Source organism: Glandiceps talaboti, chromosome 7 (genome assembly GCF_964340395.1).
Source record: "Glandiceps talaboti chromosome 7, keGlaTala1.1, whole genome shotgun sequence".
Taxonomy (NCBI): domain Eukaryota; kingdom Metazoa; phylum Hemichordata; class Enteropneusta; family Spengelidae; genus Glandiceps; species Glandiceps talaboti.
Window position 1 is genome coordinate 8,163,729 of NC_135555.1, and position 20,300 is coordinate 8,184,028.

Sequence of the window (20,300 nt, forward strand, 5' to 3'; positions counted from 1 at the left end):
TTCTCGAAGCCATCTAGCGACGAGATTGGACCGGAGCCCTGAGAGCCCAGTCTAATACTCATGCTACACTGCACTAGGGAGTACAATGCACTGGTTTGACCCCAGGTTTGACATTTATCCTTCCACCCTCGCCCATGCTGAGCTTCTCCAGACTCCAGATCTGCTACGGATGCAGTGCCTACCAGCCCAGGAGGGTTGGTTTTTTCACCCTGTAGCATTAGGCCGGTATTGTTTAAACTACTAGTATGAGCTTATGGTTAAAGTCGGATTGTCCCTTTAGTAGCTAAAATATCGTGTTGCATACACGTTAATAATGGAAGGGTAAAACAAATGTCGAATTTGCGAGGGGAGATTCTCTACAAATCGTCCCCGGGATGAATATCCGAAACTCGTACATTTCTTACGAGGTGGAACGCCAGCATTTCTAAAGGTACGTGTCTCTAACCCAGTGTGGAGGTATGTAAAATATCACCAGATTCAATCCGGTATGCTTATGGAAAAAAACTGCAAAGGTATATTGCAGCTACGATGCAAATTTCGTCGGTTAGGATGACGGGCTGGAGGTTGGGTTGATTTAGCTGCAATATTAGTAGCGTTATTATTTGTCTCTACATTTTATCGTTCCTACGAACATTTGAGTGCATTCCTGGAACAATGAAACGCTCAGAAACAAACCATAACGCTGCAATTATTGCAGGTAGTGAGTCCGAAGTGATCTCATAGTTTAGGAGGTGATGAATTTTCATCAACATTTTAAACGGTTCATGTTTGAATGGGTCTACTTTTTACAGTTATAATCCTCAAATCTGAATTTTGATGAAAGAATGTCACCTTTATCTTCGTATTCCGGCACACGGAACGAGTACCCGTACAATTACCCCCAGTGGTGATGAATTCTCAATGCGTTGACTGATTGGAGCCGTGTCATTGACAGAGTTTTGTTTGGGACAAAATGACAGTGTTCACCTCTGTAAAACATACCAATATATTCTGTAAGGAAAAAAGAGAAAAAAGATCCTGTACGTCTTGCTATTTTGAATATTCAGCTCGTTGCCGATTGCAACTCCACCTATGTTAAGAAAGCCACTGGAAACAGTCACTACTTTATGGGGCACCAAAAGTGAAATCAATTCCAGTGTACATAGATTGACAGTTTGACACAATAAAATGCAGTTGTATTCGAATGTCGAGAACTTTTTGCGATCCATGGTACCGGGTTTAGTGATGAACGTGCTTCTGATTTTGAAATGCAGCGGTCAACTGACGTCATCACTGAGCCGACGCCTCTTTCTCAGGCAATCAGCAGTGAAAATTTGACGGTAATACGTCACTTGACTTGCCTCTGACATACAGAGGATTTTATACAGCGCTCGCTTATTATAAAAGGTCAATTTTTCTCGTTACAAAAAGCATTTTTTGCCCCCAGTGATAGTGTATAACTTTATTTGCCACCTATTCTTAATGCAGGTATGTTTTTGTTAAAAGCAAATGTGCATGTTTTGTTCATATTTGAAAGGTTAACGAAATAAGATGTCTGCCCTTCTTTTTTCCTTACAGGTTGGAATATATAGTCAAAAGGTTGTTATATTTAGTTTGTAGACCAGGAAAACAACAATCTATGAAATATCACACGCCCCTATGGTTGTATGTGGTAGATCCCGGGTTATTGCAACGTAGCCTTTGCCCATGCGCACATGTGCCGCAACAACAGCGTCAATCAACCCGGAAATGCAAGGTCGTCCTACACACCACAGAAGAAGTTGTACAAACATAGGAGGCTGGTGCCTTGTGAAATCCATGGCATGCTTAAAAGTTACATTGTCCTTCTAACAAGACCGAGTTACATACGCGTTATTACTGGAAGGATAAAACAAATGTCGACTAGTACGAGCGGAGACTCTCTACAAATCGTCCCCAGGGATGAATATCCGAAACTCGTAGATTTCTTACGAGGTCAAACGCCATCATCTCTAAAGGTAAGTATTAGGGTCGTTTTACAGTTTCCAGTCAGGTTTGTAAAAATGTCACCAGATTCAAGGGCATGAGTATTTCTTGGAAGTATTGAATTCAACAGTTTCTATGTGACTGTCAAACTTCACCGACCGCAATTGGGCTTGGGGCGGGGTTAAATTCGTCACTATACAATAACATAACTCTGGAGTCGAGTAAGTCTCACAGTTACTACGAGGCGACCACCGTTTGCATCAACCGTTCATGTTTTTACGACTTCTTCTCGCCAAGTTGTTGAGCAAGTTGAGGAGTAAACGGGCGCGAGAGGGCGTGGGTTGGTGGGTTTTAAGAAAGGGTAACTATTTTCTTCATTCGCAATGTATGATACCCAACTGTGGTACTAAACTGTGAGTGGACGTTTAATGGTAACAATACTGTGTAGGAACTAGACTACATATACCTGTCATCTCAATAAAAACATTGCCAGGGAATGAAATTGCAGCAGAATGTATCAACATATTCTGTTGTTTCAACACAAAAACAGGACTCACAATGTGCCATTCAGCACTGGAGATTGGCATTGTCGAAATTTGGTTGATTGGTCCATTTACCCATTCATCCATTACACCAGTATACTGAGTATGTCGACTTATGGGGCCACGTGATTTGCAAAGTTATTTCTATTGAAAAATGACGTGTTCACACGGTAAATCACACGAAGGATTCCAATGCGCATTATTTTGTGTCGGATTTTTTGATATCATGGCTGACAGTGACGCCATTCAAATAATACACCTTCAGAGCGTGGCAGTTTTTAGCCACACTTGCAAATTGATTGATGAGTTTATTCATCATATATAATGGGGTCAAAGAATGCTTTGTCTGGTTGGTTCTTTGCTGGTCCTCTCACAAATGTCCCAGTGTATGTATAACAAATAGTTATTTATTTATTGCCAGGTCATAGGTCACCTCAACTCTAATATCAAGAGTGAGAAATGGACAATGTCAACGTATGTTGACAGCTGGCCGAATCCATCGGTCGTTGTTTGTGTAATTCCCACAGCAGAAGGAGTAACTGTGAGTAAATCACGATCATGTATCACGTAGCAATACAAATATGAACGCAAGTATCTAACTTTAAAGGAACCAATGTCTAAACTAAAAATTATTTTACAAAGTTCGATTAAGTTTTTAAGTACATTGCAAGACTTACCTACTGCATATCGTTACACAGAACTTGTTACTTATATTCATGAAGGTAACATCCTTGAAAAACAACAGCATGCCTTTCAAATTATGAAAATAGATAAAAATAAACATTTTATTTATTTTTCTGTATCAGGAAGGAGACCTTGAACTCACTTTCCATTCCAATGATGCTGATAAGCTTAAACATGTACTGTCCACCTCAAATTTGTTAAACTGGAGATCATCAATGGTAATGAAAGGTATGTATGTAAATCAGTGCTTTCGGTTACTATGGCTACAGGTACATCACGAGATTTCTCAGTATCGATTGCCACTACAGACAGGTACAAATGAATATGAAAACATGTGGTATCTCGTTTTTGTTGTCGCTTGTCTTGCCTGTATTTCTTTGATTATGTATTTGTCGGTCTGTTTTGATTTTAGTAAACACACGTCAAAAGTTTTTCGTCGTCGTCGTAATTTTGAAACCTAGACTATCAGTTCTTTGCCCACGAGTTGCCTACAGTGTTTTGTCTATGTTTGTAACTTTTGTACAGGAATCGATGGTTCATTCCTTCCCGTTCTTAAAGAAATCAGCCCAAATTACTCGGCAGTTATTGAGGAAGTGCGTGCAGACGTTTATACATGTACAGATGACAGCAATTTATATCGAGGGTAAGTGACCAACAAATTATCAGTGTTTATTTGAGTAGTTGCACAATGTCCAAATATGGTATTGCTGTGCACTTTGAAACACCTTTATGCAAATTCATAGCTTATATTGCCATTGATGGAGTTGCACATTTTAAAGTCTTCAAAATTTAAATATTAACTCCCTTTCTCTCGGAGCTGAGGGAGCCCTCATTAATTATAGGGGCGGGGATGAATTCGAGCCCATATCTGTTCCATAAAATATGACCCTCCCCCACTTCCATTTGGCTAAAAAGCGAAGTTAGATACCACAAATAGTCAAATTAATCAAAATGGAACCCTTCCATTATTCTATTTTCTAAAATACATCTCTCCCCCAAGAACAAATTTGTAACAAGTGAACCCATATACGCACCCCCCCCCCCCCCCCATTTACTGAAGGCTTCCTAAATCGACCTCTCCACTTCTACACAACAAACATTTCACTTTTCTCTGTTACCATGTGCAGAGTGGTACCGGATGGATATCAGCTTTCAAGTCTAAAGAAAAGTGATATTGACAGTGTCATGAAAGTATGGAAGTTTGGAAGCGACCGTTTTCGACAGAGATTTCTAACGCAATTTGATACACATTTTAACGTCGGTGTTTTCAGTAACCAAACAGGTGAATTGGTATCATGCGCTTTGCAGCAATACTTTGGATCAATCGGGACGGTAAATACGGTTGAACCTCATCGACGTAAAGGGTTGGCGAAGATAACGCTCTCAGATGTGACTCGCAAGGTTCTCGACTCTGGCGAGACCGCATGGTGTCACGTACAAGTCGTGAAAGGCAAAGAAGTATCGGAGAATATGATGAAATCAGTGGGGTATCAGAAAACAGATTTACAACATGTCTGGTTGATTTGCAAACCACAAACATGAGTCAGAAGGCTGAAATATACAATGCACTGACATTTTTATCTGTTACTGTTTTAGTGTAGTAGCGCACATTTGTGATCTTCAGGCTTCCATTAAACTGAATATGTAGCATTAAATCTGGCAACTATGAATGAATATTCTTTTCTTTGTCTAGTATTTGTTAATAAAATCGGTAAAGTGTGAATAAATTGTCAAATCCGTTTGCTCACCAGAGTCATAATGTTGACATTGCAGTAATGTTGAAAGCTAATAAAAATGAACGAAAACTTTTGACATCTTTGTTGTTTGCAAAATGTCTGTACTGATTTGTTAAAGGTGTTAAATATTGTTTGCCCTTTCTTTGTCTCTTTTGTTACGAAGAGAAGAAAATCCGAGACTTCAGGTTGAACATAGTGGAAATATCTGTAAGGGGCATGGAGTGGTCCAAAAATAGTTATCAATCGCGGCGAATCTATCAAACTAACCAGCCTTGGAAATATTCGTCTCTACGCCAGTTTCTGACACAAACTATGTTTCTTCTTAATTTCTGTGTGTATTTGTTATAATGAAGAAGTATATTTTTTAACAAGAAGTGCAATGCAAAGTGTTATTACTTTACATTACAAGTTAGTGCAGAACCTCCGCGACATTTCTCCTAAAGTTTTTGAAACACTCGCTTTCCCACTTTTCTCCAGGTGACACCAATATAATAAACTAAGTATATCAAGAAGTATCGGAGAATATGATGACGTCACAAAACAGATTTACAACATGTCTGGTTGTTTTGCAAACCACCAAATTGAATAAGAGTCAGTAGGCTGGAATAAATTATTCATTCATGAGAAATTTATTACTGTATTTTTTTTATTTAGTAATACAAACTTACAAACAACCGGTAGAAATCAAGAGGCTGTGAATGTCGGGAAAGTTTATTTTTGCAAATAAAACCGTATTTTATTACTCAGTAGAGTCTAGGGGTTAATAACACGAGACTTACCTATAAGTTGACATGTTGATGAATACTGTATTGAAGCATGGACTAGTACGAAGGGATCACGTGTAATGAGATACAATATGAACTCTTTGTTGAAAAGTTTCGAAATGAGATCTAGACACGATTGCTAGGTATCTGCCCGCGGTATAGCTGTACATACTAAAAGATGAATGGAGAAAATTTGTCAAAAGTGCTTAGTTAACTTGGCCTGATGATGATGATGATGATGATGATGATGATGGTGGTGGTGGTGGTGGTGGTGATGATGATGGTGGTGGTGGTGGTGGTGGTGGTGGTGGTGGTGGTGGTGGTGGTGGTGATGATGATGATGATGATGATGATGATGATGATGATGATGATGATGATGATGATGATGATGATGATGGTGGTGGTGGTGATGGTGGTGGTGGTGGTGATGACATGTATCATTTCAAATAACTGTTATAAAAATTAGCCCCCAACACCCGTTTTCAACAAGTTGTTAAAGGCTCGAATTCAATCATTTTAGTGGCGATCATATGTAACGCCTCACAGTTGGCTATAGCTGTATGTGGTAGATCCCGAGTTCAACATCACTATCTGATCTCTATCTATTGTTGCAGCATATCCTTTGCCCATGCGCACTTGTGGCGCACATCAGCTCCAATCAACCCGGAAGTGTTCTTTCGTCCTGCAAACCACAGAAGTACGAAGTCTTGTACATACAAACCACAGTCCCAGATAGAGGGTCGGTGTACAAACATAGGAGGCTGGTGCCTTGTGAAATTCATGGTATGCTTAAAAGTTACATTGTCCTTCTAACAAGACCGAGTTGCATACGCGTTGTTACTGGAAGGATAAAACAAATGTCGACTAGTACGAGCAGAGACTCAGACTCTCTACAAATCGTCCCCAGGGATGATTATCCGAAACTCGTAGATTTCTTACGAGGTCAAACGCCATCATCTCTAAAGGTAAGTATTAGGGTCGTTTTACAGTCTCCAGCCAGGTTTTTAAAAATGTCACCAGATTCAAGTGCAGGAGTATTTCTTGGAGCTGACAGTGTGTCAAATCTCACCGACCGCAATGGTGGTGGTGGTGGTGGTGGTGGTGGTGGGGGGGGGGGTAAATTTCGTCACTATACATACAATAACGTAACTCTGGAGTAAGTCTCACACCCGGGGTCTCACATTTATGAGGCAACCACTTTTCATTAACCGTTCATGTTTTTACGACTTCGTTGAGTGATGTGAGGTTGAGTGAGTGTAACGAGTAAACGAGCAAATGAGAGGATGGGCGGTTGGTAAGAAAAGGAACTGTATTTTTCATTTTCGCAGGGTACGATACATGCCTGACATCTCAATAAAAACATTGCCAGGAAATGAAATTGCGGCAGAATAAGCTCTTGATGGACAGTATATGCTACGACGTTCGAGACGAACCTCGTACCATACATCCAGAGCTACGGCAGAATGTACCAAAGTCATTGTTTCAAAACAAAACTGAAGACTATTATGTTCAACAAAGCCCACAATGTACTATAGGCATTCAGCGCTACTGAACTGAAAATTGCTCTGGAGATTGGCGCAGTAGAAATTTGATTGATTAATTAATTGATTGGTTCATTCATGCATCCATCCATCCATTCACTCATTCATTCATTCATTACCCAGAGTATACTAACTTAAAGTATATAAACTAGTGGAGCCCATGTGATTTGCAAAATTATTTCTATTGAAAAAATGACGTGTTCAAACGGTAAATCATACGAAGGATTGTAATGCGGGTTACTTTGTGTTGTAATTTAATATAATTGCTACTTCCTGGCTGACAGTGTTCATGTGCGCACCATTCCAAAGAAATAATACACCTTCAAACCGTGACAGTTTTAGGCCACGCTAGCAAATTAATGAGTTTATTAATCATATGTAATGGTCCAAGGTTACATCCTCTCACAAGTGTATGTATAACAAATAGTAAATTATTTATTGCCAGGTCATAGGTCACATCAACTCGAGTATCAAGAGTGAGAAATGGACAATCTCAACGTATGTTGACAGCTGGCCGAATCCATCGGTCGTTGTTTGTGTAATCCCCAGGGCAGAAACAGCAATTGTGAGTAGATATCATGTAGTACTAGTATGTAGAAATACAAAAATATGAACACCACTTTTATAGTACACAATGCTGCTTCTTAGATTCTTAGTGTAATAGTTAGTCTGAAGGCTATGAGATTGAAGAGTTTCAGATTATCAAATGAAATTGTATATTGTTGATATCCCTATGGCTAAAATTATATTATATCAGAAATCAGATAATCAAACATACCAAAGGATTCGAGAATCAGTCGAAATCAATCAGTTTATTTCTGCCAATCTATCTAATCGATGCATCCCTTGCATTGTCTTAGTCCTGTTTGCTGGGACATTATCAGAATCGTGTTCGTGTTCGTGTTCGTGTTCGTGTTCGTGTTCGTGTTCGTGTTAACTTAAAATACTCCATATGCAAGTAGGTCCAGCCTTGCCATAGATTGTATGTTGGTTGGTTGGTAATGACAGTTTAGACACAAAACAGTGTTCATCTAGTGTGTATAAACCACCATGTGTTACAATAGAGGAAGAGGGTGGCGAGTGGTGGTGACGACGACGTCACAAAGGAGAAAGAAGCTTTAATGAAGGTGATGACGACGATGAAAAAATGGGAAGAATGAAACTAAGGAGATAGTGGATAATGGGAAAAGATATGGGGATATAAAGGGAGGGGAACAGTTACAGGAAGGGAGGAATAACAGGAATAAAAAGAATTTAGTTGGAAAGTCACCAGTATTTCATGACAATTTGAACTTATCTAACCTTCAAGGAATCATCAATGTCCAACCTCACTTTACAATGTTCGATAAAGTCTTGAAGCACACTACAAAAGTTGCATATTGTTACATAGAACTCACTTGTTATATTTATGAAGGTAACATCCCTGAAAACAACACCATGACTTTCACTCAACTTAAAATTGTGAAAAAAAAATCTGATAAAAGCCATAGCCAACATCTTATTTATATTCTTATCAGGAAGGAGACCTTGAACTCACTTTCCATTCCAATGATGCTGATAAACTTAAACATGTACTGTCCACCTCAAACTTGTTAAACTGGAGATCACGTATGATGATCAAAGGTATGTATGTAAATCAGTGCTTTCGGTTACTATGGCTACATGTACATCGTGTCTTTTCGTAGTATCGATGACCACTACAGACACGTACAGATGAATATATGAAAAAATTGTCGTATCTCGTTTTTGCTGTTGTTTGTCATATCAGTATTTCTTTGATTATGTATTTGTCGGTCTGTTTTTATTTTAGTAAACACACGTCAAACGTTTTTCGTCGTCGTCGTTGTAATTTTGAAAGCTAGACTATCAGTTCTTTGCCCACGAATTGCCTACAGTTTTTTGCTATGTTTGTAACTTTTGTACAGGATTCGATCGTTCATTCCTTCCCATTCTTGAAGAAATCAACCCAAATTACTCTGCACTTATTGAGGATTTGCGTGGAGACGTTTATACATGTACAGATGACAGCAATTTATATCGAGGGTAAGTGACCAAATATGGTATTGTATGCACCTTGAAACACATTTATGTAAATGCTGACCTTATATCGCCAGTAGTTTTTACACACTTGAAGGCGGTCAAAATTTCAACCATACTCTTTATTCTGGAGCTAAGGGATCCCTCATTAATTACAGGGGGAGGGAGGGGGGGGACAAGCCTAGCCTGTTGCATAAAATGTGACCCTTCCCCAATTACGTTAAGCTAAAAAGCAAAGTTAGATACCACAACTTGTCAAATTATGTGACCCTATTTCTAAAGTATACCTCTCCCAAAGAACAAAGTGACACACCCTGTAATTACTGAAGGCTCCCTAAGTGCACCTCCCCTGAAAGACCATTTCCACACAACAAACATGTCACTTTTCTCTATTACCATGCAGGGTGGTACCGGACGGATACAAACTTTCAAGTCTAAAGAAAGGTGACATTGACACCATCATGAAAGTATGGAAGTTTGGAAACGACCGTCTTCGACAGGCATTTCTAACGCAAGTGGATACACATTTTAACGCCGGTGTTTTCAGTAACAAAACAGGTGAATTGGTATCGTGGGCTGTGCAGCAATACTTTGGAGTAATCGGGGCGGTAAACACGATTGAACCTCATCGACGTAAAGGGTTGGCGAAGATAACGCTCTCAGATGTGACTCGCAAGGTTCTCGACTCCGGCGAGACTGCATGGTGTTACGTAGAGGACGTGAAAGGCAAAGAAGTATCGGAGAATATGATGACGTCAGTGGGGTATCACAAAACAGATTTACAACATGTCTGGTTGATTTGCAAACCACCAACATGAGTCAGAAGGCTGAAATATACAATGCACAGAAATTTGTGTCATTTTGACAGTCAGACCTTTAATATAGCAGAGCACATTTGTGATCTTCAGGCTTTCAAAAGACCGAACTACCATTAAATCAGGAAGCTATGAATGAATATCTTGGGGTATGTTTATTTTATTTGTTTAGTATTTGTAAATAAATTCGGTAAAGTATGAATAAATTGTCAAATCCAATTGCTCACCAGAGTCATAATGTTGACATTGCATTAATGTTGAAAGCTAATAAAAATGAACGAAAACTTTTGAAACGCGATCTAGACATCAGGACATCTTTGTTGTTTGCAAACTGTCTGTACTGTTTGTTAAAGGTGTTTAATATTGTTTGCCCTTTCAGTCTTTGTCTCTTGTTACGAAGAGAAGAAAATCTGAGACTTCAGGCTGGACATACTGGAAATATCGGTAATGGAGTAAGGGCCATGGAATGGTCCAAAATAAATATCAACATATAGGCGAATCTGACAAGCTAACCGGCCTCGATAATATTCATCTCTACACCGGTATCGAGTGAAAGTAAATCCTCGCTGCCTATTTGACAAATTTCCATTGTGCATGCGACAGCTATCTACTACCAAAACACGGTCAGAAACAACGAAACATTGAACACGTGGCAGTTAAATGAGGATAGCACACTATCTATTTTACTTCAAGACAGTTTTGTCTTTAAACTACCAAAAGTTAACAGCAATAATATATATTCCACAACATGTAGAACCCCAAAACCTAAATTCTATGAAGAAGGCAAGTTTAAGCGTTTAATTCGGTATTGAAATGTTATTTCTATGGCATAACCAAGGTCTCTCTTCAACGTGTCCAAAATACAGCAGCTACGATTGTGTCACGTACAAAGAAAACAGATCACATCACACTCGTTCTTTCTGCTCTACACTGGGTACCAGCCCAGTACAGGATGATTCAATACAAAGTACTATTGATTACCTACAAGGCACTCAATAACATTACTCCTGGTTACATAGCTGACTTGATTAATACTAAACCCTCAACTCAATCTCTTCGTTCAAACAACAAGTCTACCTTCATGTACCCCGTTGTAATACAAAGCCACAGGGTGAGCATGCGTTCTCGCGAACAGCGCCAATCTTATGGAGCAGTAACTTCGTTCATCACACTGTTGATGAATTCAAGGGTATCAAGACGCGTCTGTTTGCAAGAGCTTTCTGACTTTGTACTACGATCTACAGCGCCATAAGCTGATAGAACATTACTTCACATTGGATTTTGGTGCTATACAAATTCTTTGATTGATTGATTGATTGATTGATTGATTGATAGATAGCCGTATAGTTTCAGAAACTGTCTAATACTGCATCAAATCATGTCATATGATCTGTTTAGACAATATTCTTTTCGTTCGTTCGTTCGTTCGCTAACAAGCAAAACTACCACCTGCCAACTATGCGCACAATCATACCATGTATAGATGAAGTGGGGAATAATTGATCGATGAGGGCGCTCAACTCTCGGACCGCAACAACTTTGTTCGACCCTGTGAACAACAACAACAACCTGTTGATTCTCAGGAGTCGGCGCTCGCGTTCTGATGTTACAAAATTCGAGACTCGATCAAAGTTGAGGACGGGATAACATTGTCCAAACTTAAAGAACAAACTGTCAGGTTTTTGTGACAGTTCTATACATTGAAGCTTATTTTTTCGTGAACTTTATTTAAAATGATTATGCTGTAAAGACTCAAACATTTTAAAAGTCAACCTCTCTATCTTCAACCCCTGTAATTCTCTTCCTCTTCCCAATCGTCTTGCGTCTGTCAGCAGTGACAAACATATTGTTGGCCATGTTTCCTTTGCTGTTAAAAAGACACGTTACGACGGGACTTAAAAGTTTCAAGTCTTGTCGTTACCGGGAGTCGTTACCTTACTAGTGAGTGGTACACCGTAAATAAGCCACATTGCAAAATGCAGATTGAACCCGTTGTCTAACTTTACTTTAAAAAATATTGCAGATAATGATGTTGTTGCCATTGGTATGTCCGTTATTGTGTCACTGTCCGGGTTCCGGGTTATGGTTGTTGGCGGCTGCAGTTTCACAGAACGCTTAAATTGTTATACGAGGATATTTGTTTTTTCCCTGGGCGTACGAGTTGTCGTCCATCACCTAGTACAAGGTAAAAAATACATACAGCGGAGACTATGTGGACATCTAACATATTACTATCATACTATTTAATAATGCAGAGTGATACATATTGCTGATTCAATTCTAATACATTTGACCGACATTGAGAAAGACTCGAGTACATTACTATGGAATCATAACAGATGGAATTCAGATTAGGGTGTGGCCCCGGGGTGTGATTGTGTATTGCGATTTGTAAAAATCATACGCGCCTCACTGTATGCATGAATTGTGATTCGCATTCGCTACATACAAAAATTAAGTCATTTCAGAATGCGAATGCGATAACCCCGGCCTTTACTCGGATTAAGAAGTGTGGCTACGAGTTTGCTCACAAGTTGTAGACCCGTTCGTACAGTGTGTGTACAGGTACGTCAGCGACTATTCGGGTACGAGTGTCTTGAAAAGGAAAGTAACTGTTTTTACCAGTATACACCTCAATGTGACCTAAACCAGTGCTGCCAACCAATCGCTGTATTTGTAAATATACGGAGTACGTATGGCACGAAAAACCAAAATGTTTGATTTTTCGCTTCTCTATTTCCTTGTTCATCATCAACGATAACTTTTCAGAGGTGAAAACCATTCACACAACCCAAACATCGCATCATGTCAGGAACAGTCGTGCGAACGTTCGTATATTTATTCATCTCTTTAGCCATATTGACAGATTTTGTTGAGTCGAGCGCTGTGACCGATGTCGACCTTATCAGGCACATTATAAAGGACAGTTTCATAATACCACACACGGAAACAGAATCCAAACTTGACGTTGTATTTGTTATTGATCGATCGAAGAATACCCCAGGTGTCATGGACAATATTTTTGCTTTCCTAAAAAGTTTGCTGGTACGCCTTCACGTAGGTGAAAACAACACTAGAGTTACTATTATCACATACAGTACAGCGAAAATGGTTGAATTCGATTCGATAAACATTGCAAACAGAGATGTCACCAACATATTCGATAAATGCGAATTATTCTTACAGATTGACGGGATACAAAGAGATTCGTACGGTTACACCGCTACAATTGATGCTGCATTACGAAAAGCTAGGAGCGTGTTGATAAATTCGCGACCTGACGTCAGGAAAATAATGTTTCTGATAACAACCGGAAAATCTAACATTGGAGAACATACGGTAGTTGTTCGACGCGAAATACAGTCTTTGATGTGGGACGAAAGTTGGAATTCTCAGCTAGACGTGTTCGCTCTTGGTATCGGAGAAGAAGTAGATACCGACGATTTAGAATCAATCGCTTCTAATTCTAGATTCGCCTTATATATCGACACGGTTGATAAGTTTAAAGATCTTACCTTGTCATTGAATGAAGGTAAGTGAAATGTGGATTTTTGTTCAGAGATCTCTTAGAATAACTGTTGTATTTTCAAGTTTCAAGGTGCTTTTCGAAATGTATATTTTGGTCTCTAAAAACCCGATTACAGGACCAGTGTTGTTCCAGATGTACATGTTAACTTTGTGTCACGATTTTCCAGTAAATTTTGAAAACCGCCCACCCACTTGACGGTGTTCAACTTTTATTTAGTAAACATCTTATATTATTTGTTTATTTGTTTTCAGATAAAGTAGAAATTCACTGGGAAGTAGTGGAATCAGAGAAGTGTTTACCACTATGCAGCAACACAGATACTTGTATGTGTTGCTTAGACACAGGAAATTACCAATGTGTTGGTGATATGGGTTACCAAGGCAACAGAATACAGCGTGATGGTAAGAAGTGAAATCTTCCATTCCATATGTTCATCACTTTTCTGTATTATTATTGCAGATGTACTAGTCATGTCAATTTGAAACTTTAGTCGACTAGTAACTGCTGGATACTGGTACTTATTGTACACCTATTGGTAGGTATAATGAACACATATTGCCTGGCCATGAGGGCTATAGCACCCGTTTATTACACCCTAGGGACTGTGAGTTACCAGAATCACATGCTATTTCCCGAGGCCAAAGGCCGAGGGAAATAGCATGTGATTCTGGTAACTCACAGTCACAAGGGGGTAATGAACGGGTGCTATAGCCTGAATATAGGACAGGCAATATGTGTTTTATAATATACCTCATGCTGTGAACTCGCAGTGGCATACAACATCGTCAGAAGCTGCCATTTTGACCTGCTGTGAACGCGCGGTGGTCACGTGACCATGTAAAAGTTGATGGAACTATTTCCCTAGGGAAATAGTCATTCTATTTTCCTATCACGTGACCAATTCTAGCGAATCATGGCACAGCATTATCACTAGGTATATTTTAATGTACTATATTACATGTACAGTGGATGAGAAATTGTTGATTTTGAATTTATGCATAGTTTATGAACTCTGCTGTATGTTTTTTTCTACTTTTACAAAATAATATGAAATATCATTGACCACGTCTGTGTCTATAACTCAATACTTTGAGAAAAAAAATGTGTAAAATGTATATTGTGGTACATGCAGAAAATGTATGGTATAGTTAGTACACAGGGGAAGTGGTTTCCAACCAAACTGGGCAAATACAAGTAATCACTACATCTCATATACCAGTGCATGCTGCTGTCTCTCCCCAGTACATGGTGACATTTCAATATACAATATTGTGGAAGCAACATACACATATGCAGACTGGAGGTGATGATATAGTAATTACTTGTGATTGTTTTTATTTATAAATCATTTCATGCACTTGCAGTAACATACATTTTCCAATTTTCTCTCTTGATTTTTTTGCAATGTAGTTGAATTTAAAATACAGACTTGGCCTATGTTGTTTCATATTGTTTTTTAAGTACAAAATATAGTTATGTTGTTGATTAAAAGCCCCAAATAAATACCCATTTCCCATCAATATGGTCATTTTAACTACCAGTTTATTTCCATAAAATAGCTTTCATGTATCAGTAATTCAAAGAGGAGATGGAACAGCTGTCACCTCACATGTAAACATTAAATATGATTGCTTATGTTGGGCGATGACTATTGTATCTAGTGCATTCTATCTATGTGATTTAGCATAAAGAACAAATTTACATTTAAATTTACCAGATTTTTTTCTGTCATGTTACATTTTATTTGAATTAAATGTAATATGGCAGAAAAAAATCTGGTAAATTTAATTTCTCCAATATACACAGGATTTTAAAAATGTAAAACATAAATCTATTGAAATGGTTAGTGTTGAAAAAATGACAATAAATAGAGACGGCGTGGTAAAATGTACAGAACAGGGAAAAATAAAAATGATTAAAACCCTTACACATTGAGCTTTTTGGTAAAAACTGTGTTTAAGCACTGACAGTGATTGAAAGGTAATATTACTACAAAGAGAATAAAGGTTGTTCAAGCATACACAATTGAACATATACAGTGGCTCTCCAGCTATGCTGAACAGATCGAGGTCAAAGGTCAAATCATCTTTTGTTATCTATGCCATATGTGGAAATAACATTAGGTTGTGTAATTATTTTGAGCTCCTTCTCAACCTAGCAGGTCATAGATTTTGTAACATTTAATTAAAAATTAAAATTGAAAAACACCCACATCAGTTTTTTTGCCTACCAGTCCTTGGTCCTGCAATGGTGTAATGTAATGATAGGATATTACAATTACCAAAACCAGAATCAGTTATAAAAAAAACCTCAATTCAGTCAATGGTTTCATTGTCTTTATTACAGAAAAAATTGTAGATAATTTTGTCTTCATTGCTTAATAAGTATCTTGTCATTGTATGCAATTATTATATTTTTGGTCATCATTATTTAGGTAGATGATTCGTTTATTGACTTTTGAGATGATGTATCACTACATACATTGCTTCATGTTGTAACTAGTAGTAGACGTTATTCCCCAATATTTTTCTTCATCCCTGAGCCAAGGAAAATATGAGTGACCTAAGGGGCTTTGTCACTATGAGTCACTAGACACGTAGTGACATAATTATATCAGCGCCAGTAATATCAAAGAAAATTGGGGAAAGTAATGACAATTTTGAACATTTTGATGTGACTCATGTTGTACATATCCTTTACGTAATTATTCCTTAAAATTGTATTTATGATTAGCAAGAGTGCCAACAACAATGAAACGTTTAGTGTAAGTTTTATCAAGATAATTTAGATATGGATTACATGGGATTAATAATAATAATAATAATATATTTTATTCCATTTGTATAAAAATGCATTGGAAATTGGTTTTTCATGTGCACTCACAAAGAGAATTGAATAAATATATCTGATTAGGTACTCATTCGATACCCATAAGTGCAGTTGCATCAATCATAGTCACATTTTTTCCCTTATCCATTGTTGGGGACCAGCTTTATAACTAATAGATTTCTTTTTCTATCATTTCAGTATGCCAGTGCAACCTGTTAGGTACTGTGAATGCCAGTAATGTTTGTGAGAATGACAATAGCCAGTGTCCATGTAAACCAAACACATACACCAGAGACTGTAGTCAGTGTAGGGATGAAACCTACATGTTTCCTACAAATGCTGATGAGGTAAGTTTTCAGAAGAAAACTCCCAATTCAGTGTCTGTTCATGGACTCTTGTCACGTTATAAAGACTTGCTTTTTTATCATAAGGTTTGATTGCATCATTGTTGTTGGAACAGTGTTTTTAACATGTGAAAATACAGTACGTCACCTTCCTTGAATATAACATTTTGTTTGTATACTTTTGAAATGCTTGAACTTCTTCATGTGTGTATTTGTCAGCTTGTCTTTTTAAAGTTCTACTTGTTTTATGATGCTGTTTTTGTGCGTGTTTTATCTTTTTTCTGTCTGTTTTAGCTATGGGATGCCTTGAGCACTGTTGCAGGTTTTTTCTTTTCCCAAATAAAGTTTAGTAATAATAATGTCTGCTTAAAAAATCATTTCATAGGTTATAATTGAAAGCATGTTAATCTTTCCAGGATTGTTTACCATGTGGTTGTGATTATGGTGGATCAGCATCATTTAACTGTGATAAAGTGTCTGGTTTATGTGATTGTCGACCAAATGTGACTGGACAATATTGTAACCAAGTAGATGAAGGATTCTATTACACTGTATTGGATTCAAATAGGTAAATGTAGATAAGTATTGTTGGATGAGTCTATTACCTATGTAAGAACATTATTTTACAGTTTTAGATATAAAGTATAGAGAGGTTGTTGAATAGAAATTGATACTTGACTCCATTATTAAGTTACCTTTTTAGAATCTACCATTGAAATAACTATGTAGCTTTCATCTAATTTCTGAGATGTCGTCAGCCTGATGTCATCTAGATTGGGAGGTCACCCAACCAAACAGCATAAGTTGATGTCTGAGAGATTCAGATTTGAGTTACAAACATGGACTGGGCTGTTTCATATTGTTTTATTCAAGTACAAAAATATAGTTGAGTTGTTGTTTAAATTAAAAAATCCAAAATATACCTATTATCATCCATATTACCACTTTGATAAACTAGCTGAAGTTGGTCAATATGCAAATTAAGGCTTTATTTGGGATTTCTATAAACAAAGTGTTCTGTTTGACACAAGGTAGAAGACCATCATGCCTTTTATAACAGGTAAACACCAGCTTGCCATTTCTATTTTCAGCTATGATGCGTGGGAAGCTCAGACCAACTGTGAACAATCATCTTCCTCACCTGTAGATTATACAGGTGCTGGTTATTTGAGATGTTTTGAAGGACAGTACGTACAGTTTGATAATGTCATGGCTTTCTCACAGAAGTCAGATGCTCTGTAAGTATACCGGTTAACTTTATTAGTATACACAATCATAGGTATGTACATTTACAAGTATGACTTCACCTCATTATTTACAATAGAAAAAAAGTATGATCGTTTGTACTGAATTTCAGGACTATTTATCATTGACGACAATAAATTTCTACAACCAAAACTGTTGTTTTCTTGCTCTGGAATAGTCAGATAGAGCGTAAATAATTTACCTAGTATATTTGAGCTATTAAGTCAGCTTCAGCTGTTATTGGGTATGGTTCGACGACATATTCGACTTGTCATATTGCAATAAATCTTTAGACTTATATCAAAAGAATGACCGTTAGAAGATATTTTACTTCTTAATTATCACAAAAATCTTCCCTCTTTACATTTTATAATGACCTACAGGAATTTCCGTCCAGTGCTGAGATACTCGTACAACTCCAGTGAAGACTGGTTTGTAGCTGGTTTGTCAATATCTGTAACTGGAAACACATTACAACAGGACAAACTGCAAGAGTTGGTAGATTACATGGTACGCGATGATCAGCCAAGTGATAATGCAACAACAAACCAACCACCAACCTTTCAAACCTTGTGTACACAACCTATTGATGTCGTGCAAACTTTTACTGTTACATTCACACCTGGTGAGGGCGTTTCATGGACCCCGTCTACAGGTGGAGTGTTGAATATTGACAGACTATGTAACTACCATGCTAGACTTGAATTGACTTCAGCAGGCAATGCTAGTAAAGATATTATCATTCACACTTTGCTTCTAATGCCAGTTTTATCTGACTATCAAGTTTTTCAGATGGGAGGTTAGTAAAACCTTTCAGTTCACTACTTTATCAATACATATGATAATATATATTTATTATATACATACATCATTATTGTTTTATTGAAGTCACAGAAAAATTCAAGGAAGGTCCAATATATGTTGGAATTTCTCAACAAAAATGAATATGCCTATGATGACAGAGATTGGGGAAGCATGACAATAATGTTATTCAAATGCGAGTTCTATGCATATCATATAGCTCTATTTGCATAATCTCATGCATTTTGACTTTCATTATTATTCCAAATATTATCATTCATATCATTCATTATCATTCATATCAAGTGAGCTAAAGGGCCACATGTCACAGGCATTTCCCAGCTGAATGAATAAAAATATTGGAGAATAAAATAATCATACCTTTGCAAGTGTAATGTAAGAAAAAAAATTCTGAATGTGAAATTGGCTTATACATATTTTGAGCACCACAACGGCAAGGACTTGGCTTATGTGTGGTATAATGTTTTAAACTTATAATTTCAGATGCAGAGCAGCAAGTCCTGTATGATGAATGTGTACATAATTTTAGTAGTATTTCAACCTTGCAATATGCCAATCAAGATAAGACATGTCAAGAATTGTCTTTCTCTGTGTCAGCTGAAATCAATAATGGAGGCATTGGTAAGTCAACTTCTGCAATTTCTTCCAACCCAAGTTTTGGTGTGCATGTTAATCATGTCATCCACATCATAGAAGCAAGTTGTATGTGGACATTGTAAATATTTGTAAGATTACTTGAATTATAAACATGTTTATTCTATCAATTCTTCAGCTCATAAGTTTCTGACACTACATAAGATTTTGTTTCTAATTTTAGAGATCAATGCTCCTGGAGAGGTGACTGTTACAGGATACACTTCTAATCAAGTAACACTTACCTGGGTAGCACCAGCATCAGATGATCAATTCGATGCCTATGAATTGGTCTATTCACCAGTTGATGAAACTCAGCACGAGACTCTGACACTCACAAACAACATAACATCTCACATGTACACTGAACTCCAACCAGGTGTAATGTACACATTTAAAGTGTATACAACAGTCGAAGGATGGAGAAGTTTACCATCTACTGTACACCAGAGAACAGGTTTGTAAAACACAGTTTTATGCATAACATTTGATTATCTAACTTTTCCCTCTCAAGAATATTAAACTGAAACATCAGTTGCTTACCAATTATACCCAGTATGCATAAAATAATTATAATTAAGGCACAATTGTTCCATTTCTTTTCAATGTTGCATAATTGTACAACAGTGGCATCTATACTAAACTTTTGGAGAGAAGTAGTTTTACTCTCAACTCACTTTAATTTAGGTCTCAAATTCATTGAAGTTTCTGTTTTTATACCTATCATCCAAACCTCAGATATTTATGTGAATTTGTTTATGTCTAAAACATTCTGTATTAATAATTGCACTCATAGAGTCAAAATATGTTCAGAGAATTGATTCTCAATTCTCGA

At 37.4% G+C, this 20,300-nt stretch overlaps 2 protein-coding genes across 2 annotated transcripts; both read left to right on the forward strand.

Annotated features, from left to right (window-relative positions):
• The first annotated feature begins 1,694 nt into the window (after positions 1–1,694).
• Positions 1,695–10,180, forward strand: LOC144437490 (glycine N-phenylacetyltransferase-like). Its single transcript, XM_078126433.1, has 5 exons — positions 1,695–1,976; positions 2,908–3,027; positions 8,729–8,834; positions 9,137–9,254; positions 9,652–10,180. The coding sequence occupies exons 1-5, from the start codon at positions 1,695–1,697 to the stop codon at positions 10,064–10,066; spliced, it is 1,041 nt and encodes a 346-aa protein (XP_077982559.1). The 3' UTR covers positions 10,067–10,180.
• Positions 10,181–13,171: 2,991 nt separating this feature from the next.
• On the forward strand, positions 13,172–17,936 carry LOC144437494 (uncharacterized). Its single transcript, XM_078126436.1, has 6 exons — positions 13,172–13,595; positions 13,844–13,993; positions 16,620–16,768; positions 17,182–17,333; positions 17,857–17,872; positions 17,913–17,936. The coding sequence occupies exons 1-6, from the start codon at positions 13,172–13,174 to the stop codon at positions 17,934–17,936; spliced, it is 915 nt and encodes a 304-aa protein (XP_077982562.1).
• The last annotated feature ends 2,364 nt before the right edge of the window (positions 17,937–20,300 follow it).

Bases quoted from the DNA above. Each gene is read 5' to 3' on its own strand.
- LOC144437490 (XM_078126433.1), top strand. From the start codon at position 1,695: ATGTGCCGCAACAACAGCGTCAATCAACCCGGAAATGCAAGGTCGTCC. The intron at 1,977-2,907 runs GTAAGTATTAGG...ATTTATTGCCAG, and splicing joins AAACGCCATCATCTCTAAAG to GTCATAGGTCACCTCAACTC. The intron at 3,028-8,728 runs GTGAGTAAATCA...TATTCTTATCAG, and splicing joins CCACAGCAGAAGGAGTAACT to GAAGGAGACCTTGAACTCAC.
- LOC144437494 (XM_078126436.1), top strand. From the start codon at position 13,172: ATGGTTGAATTCGATTCGATAAACATTGCAAACAGAGATGTCACCAAC. The intron at 13,994-16,619 runs GTAAGAAGTGAA...CTATCATTTCAG, and splicing joins CAACAGAATACAGCGTGATG to TATGCCAGTGCAACCTGTTA. The intron at 16,769-17,181 runs GTAAGTTTTCAG...TAATCTTTCCAG, and splicing joins TTCCTACAAATGCTGATGAG to GATTGTTTACCATGTGGTTG.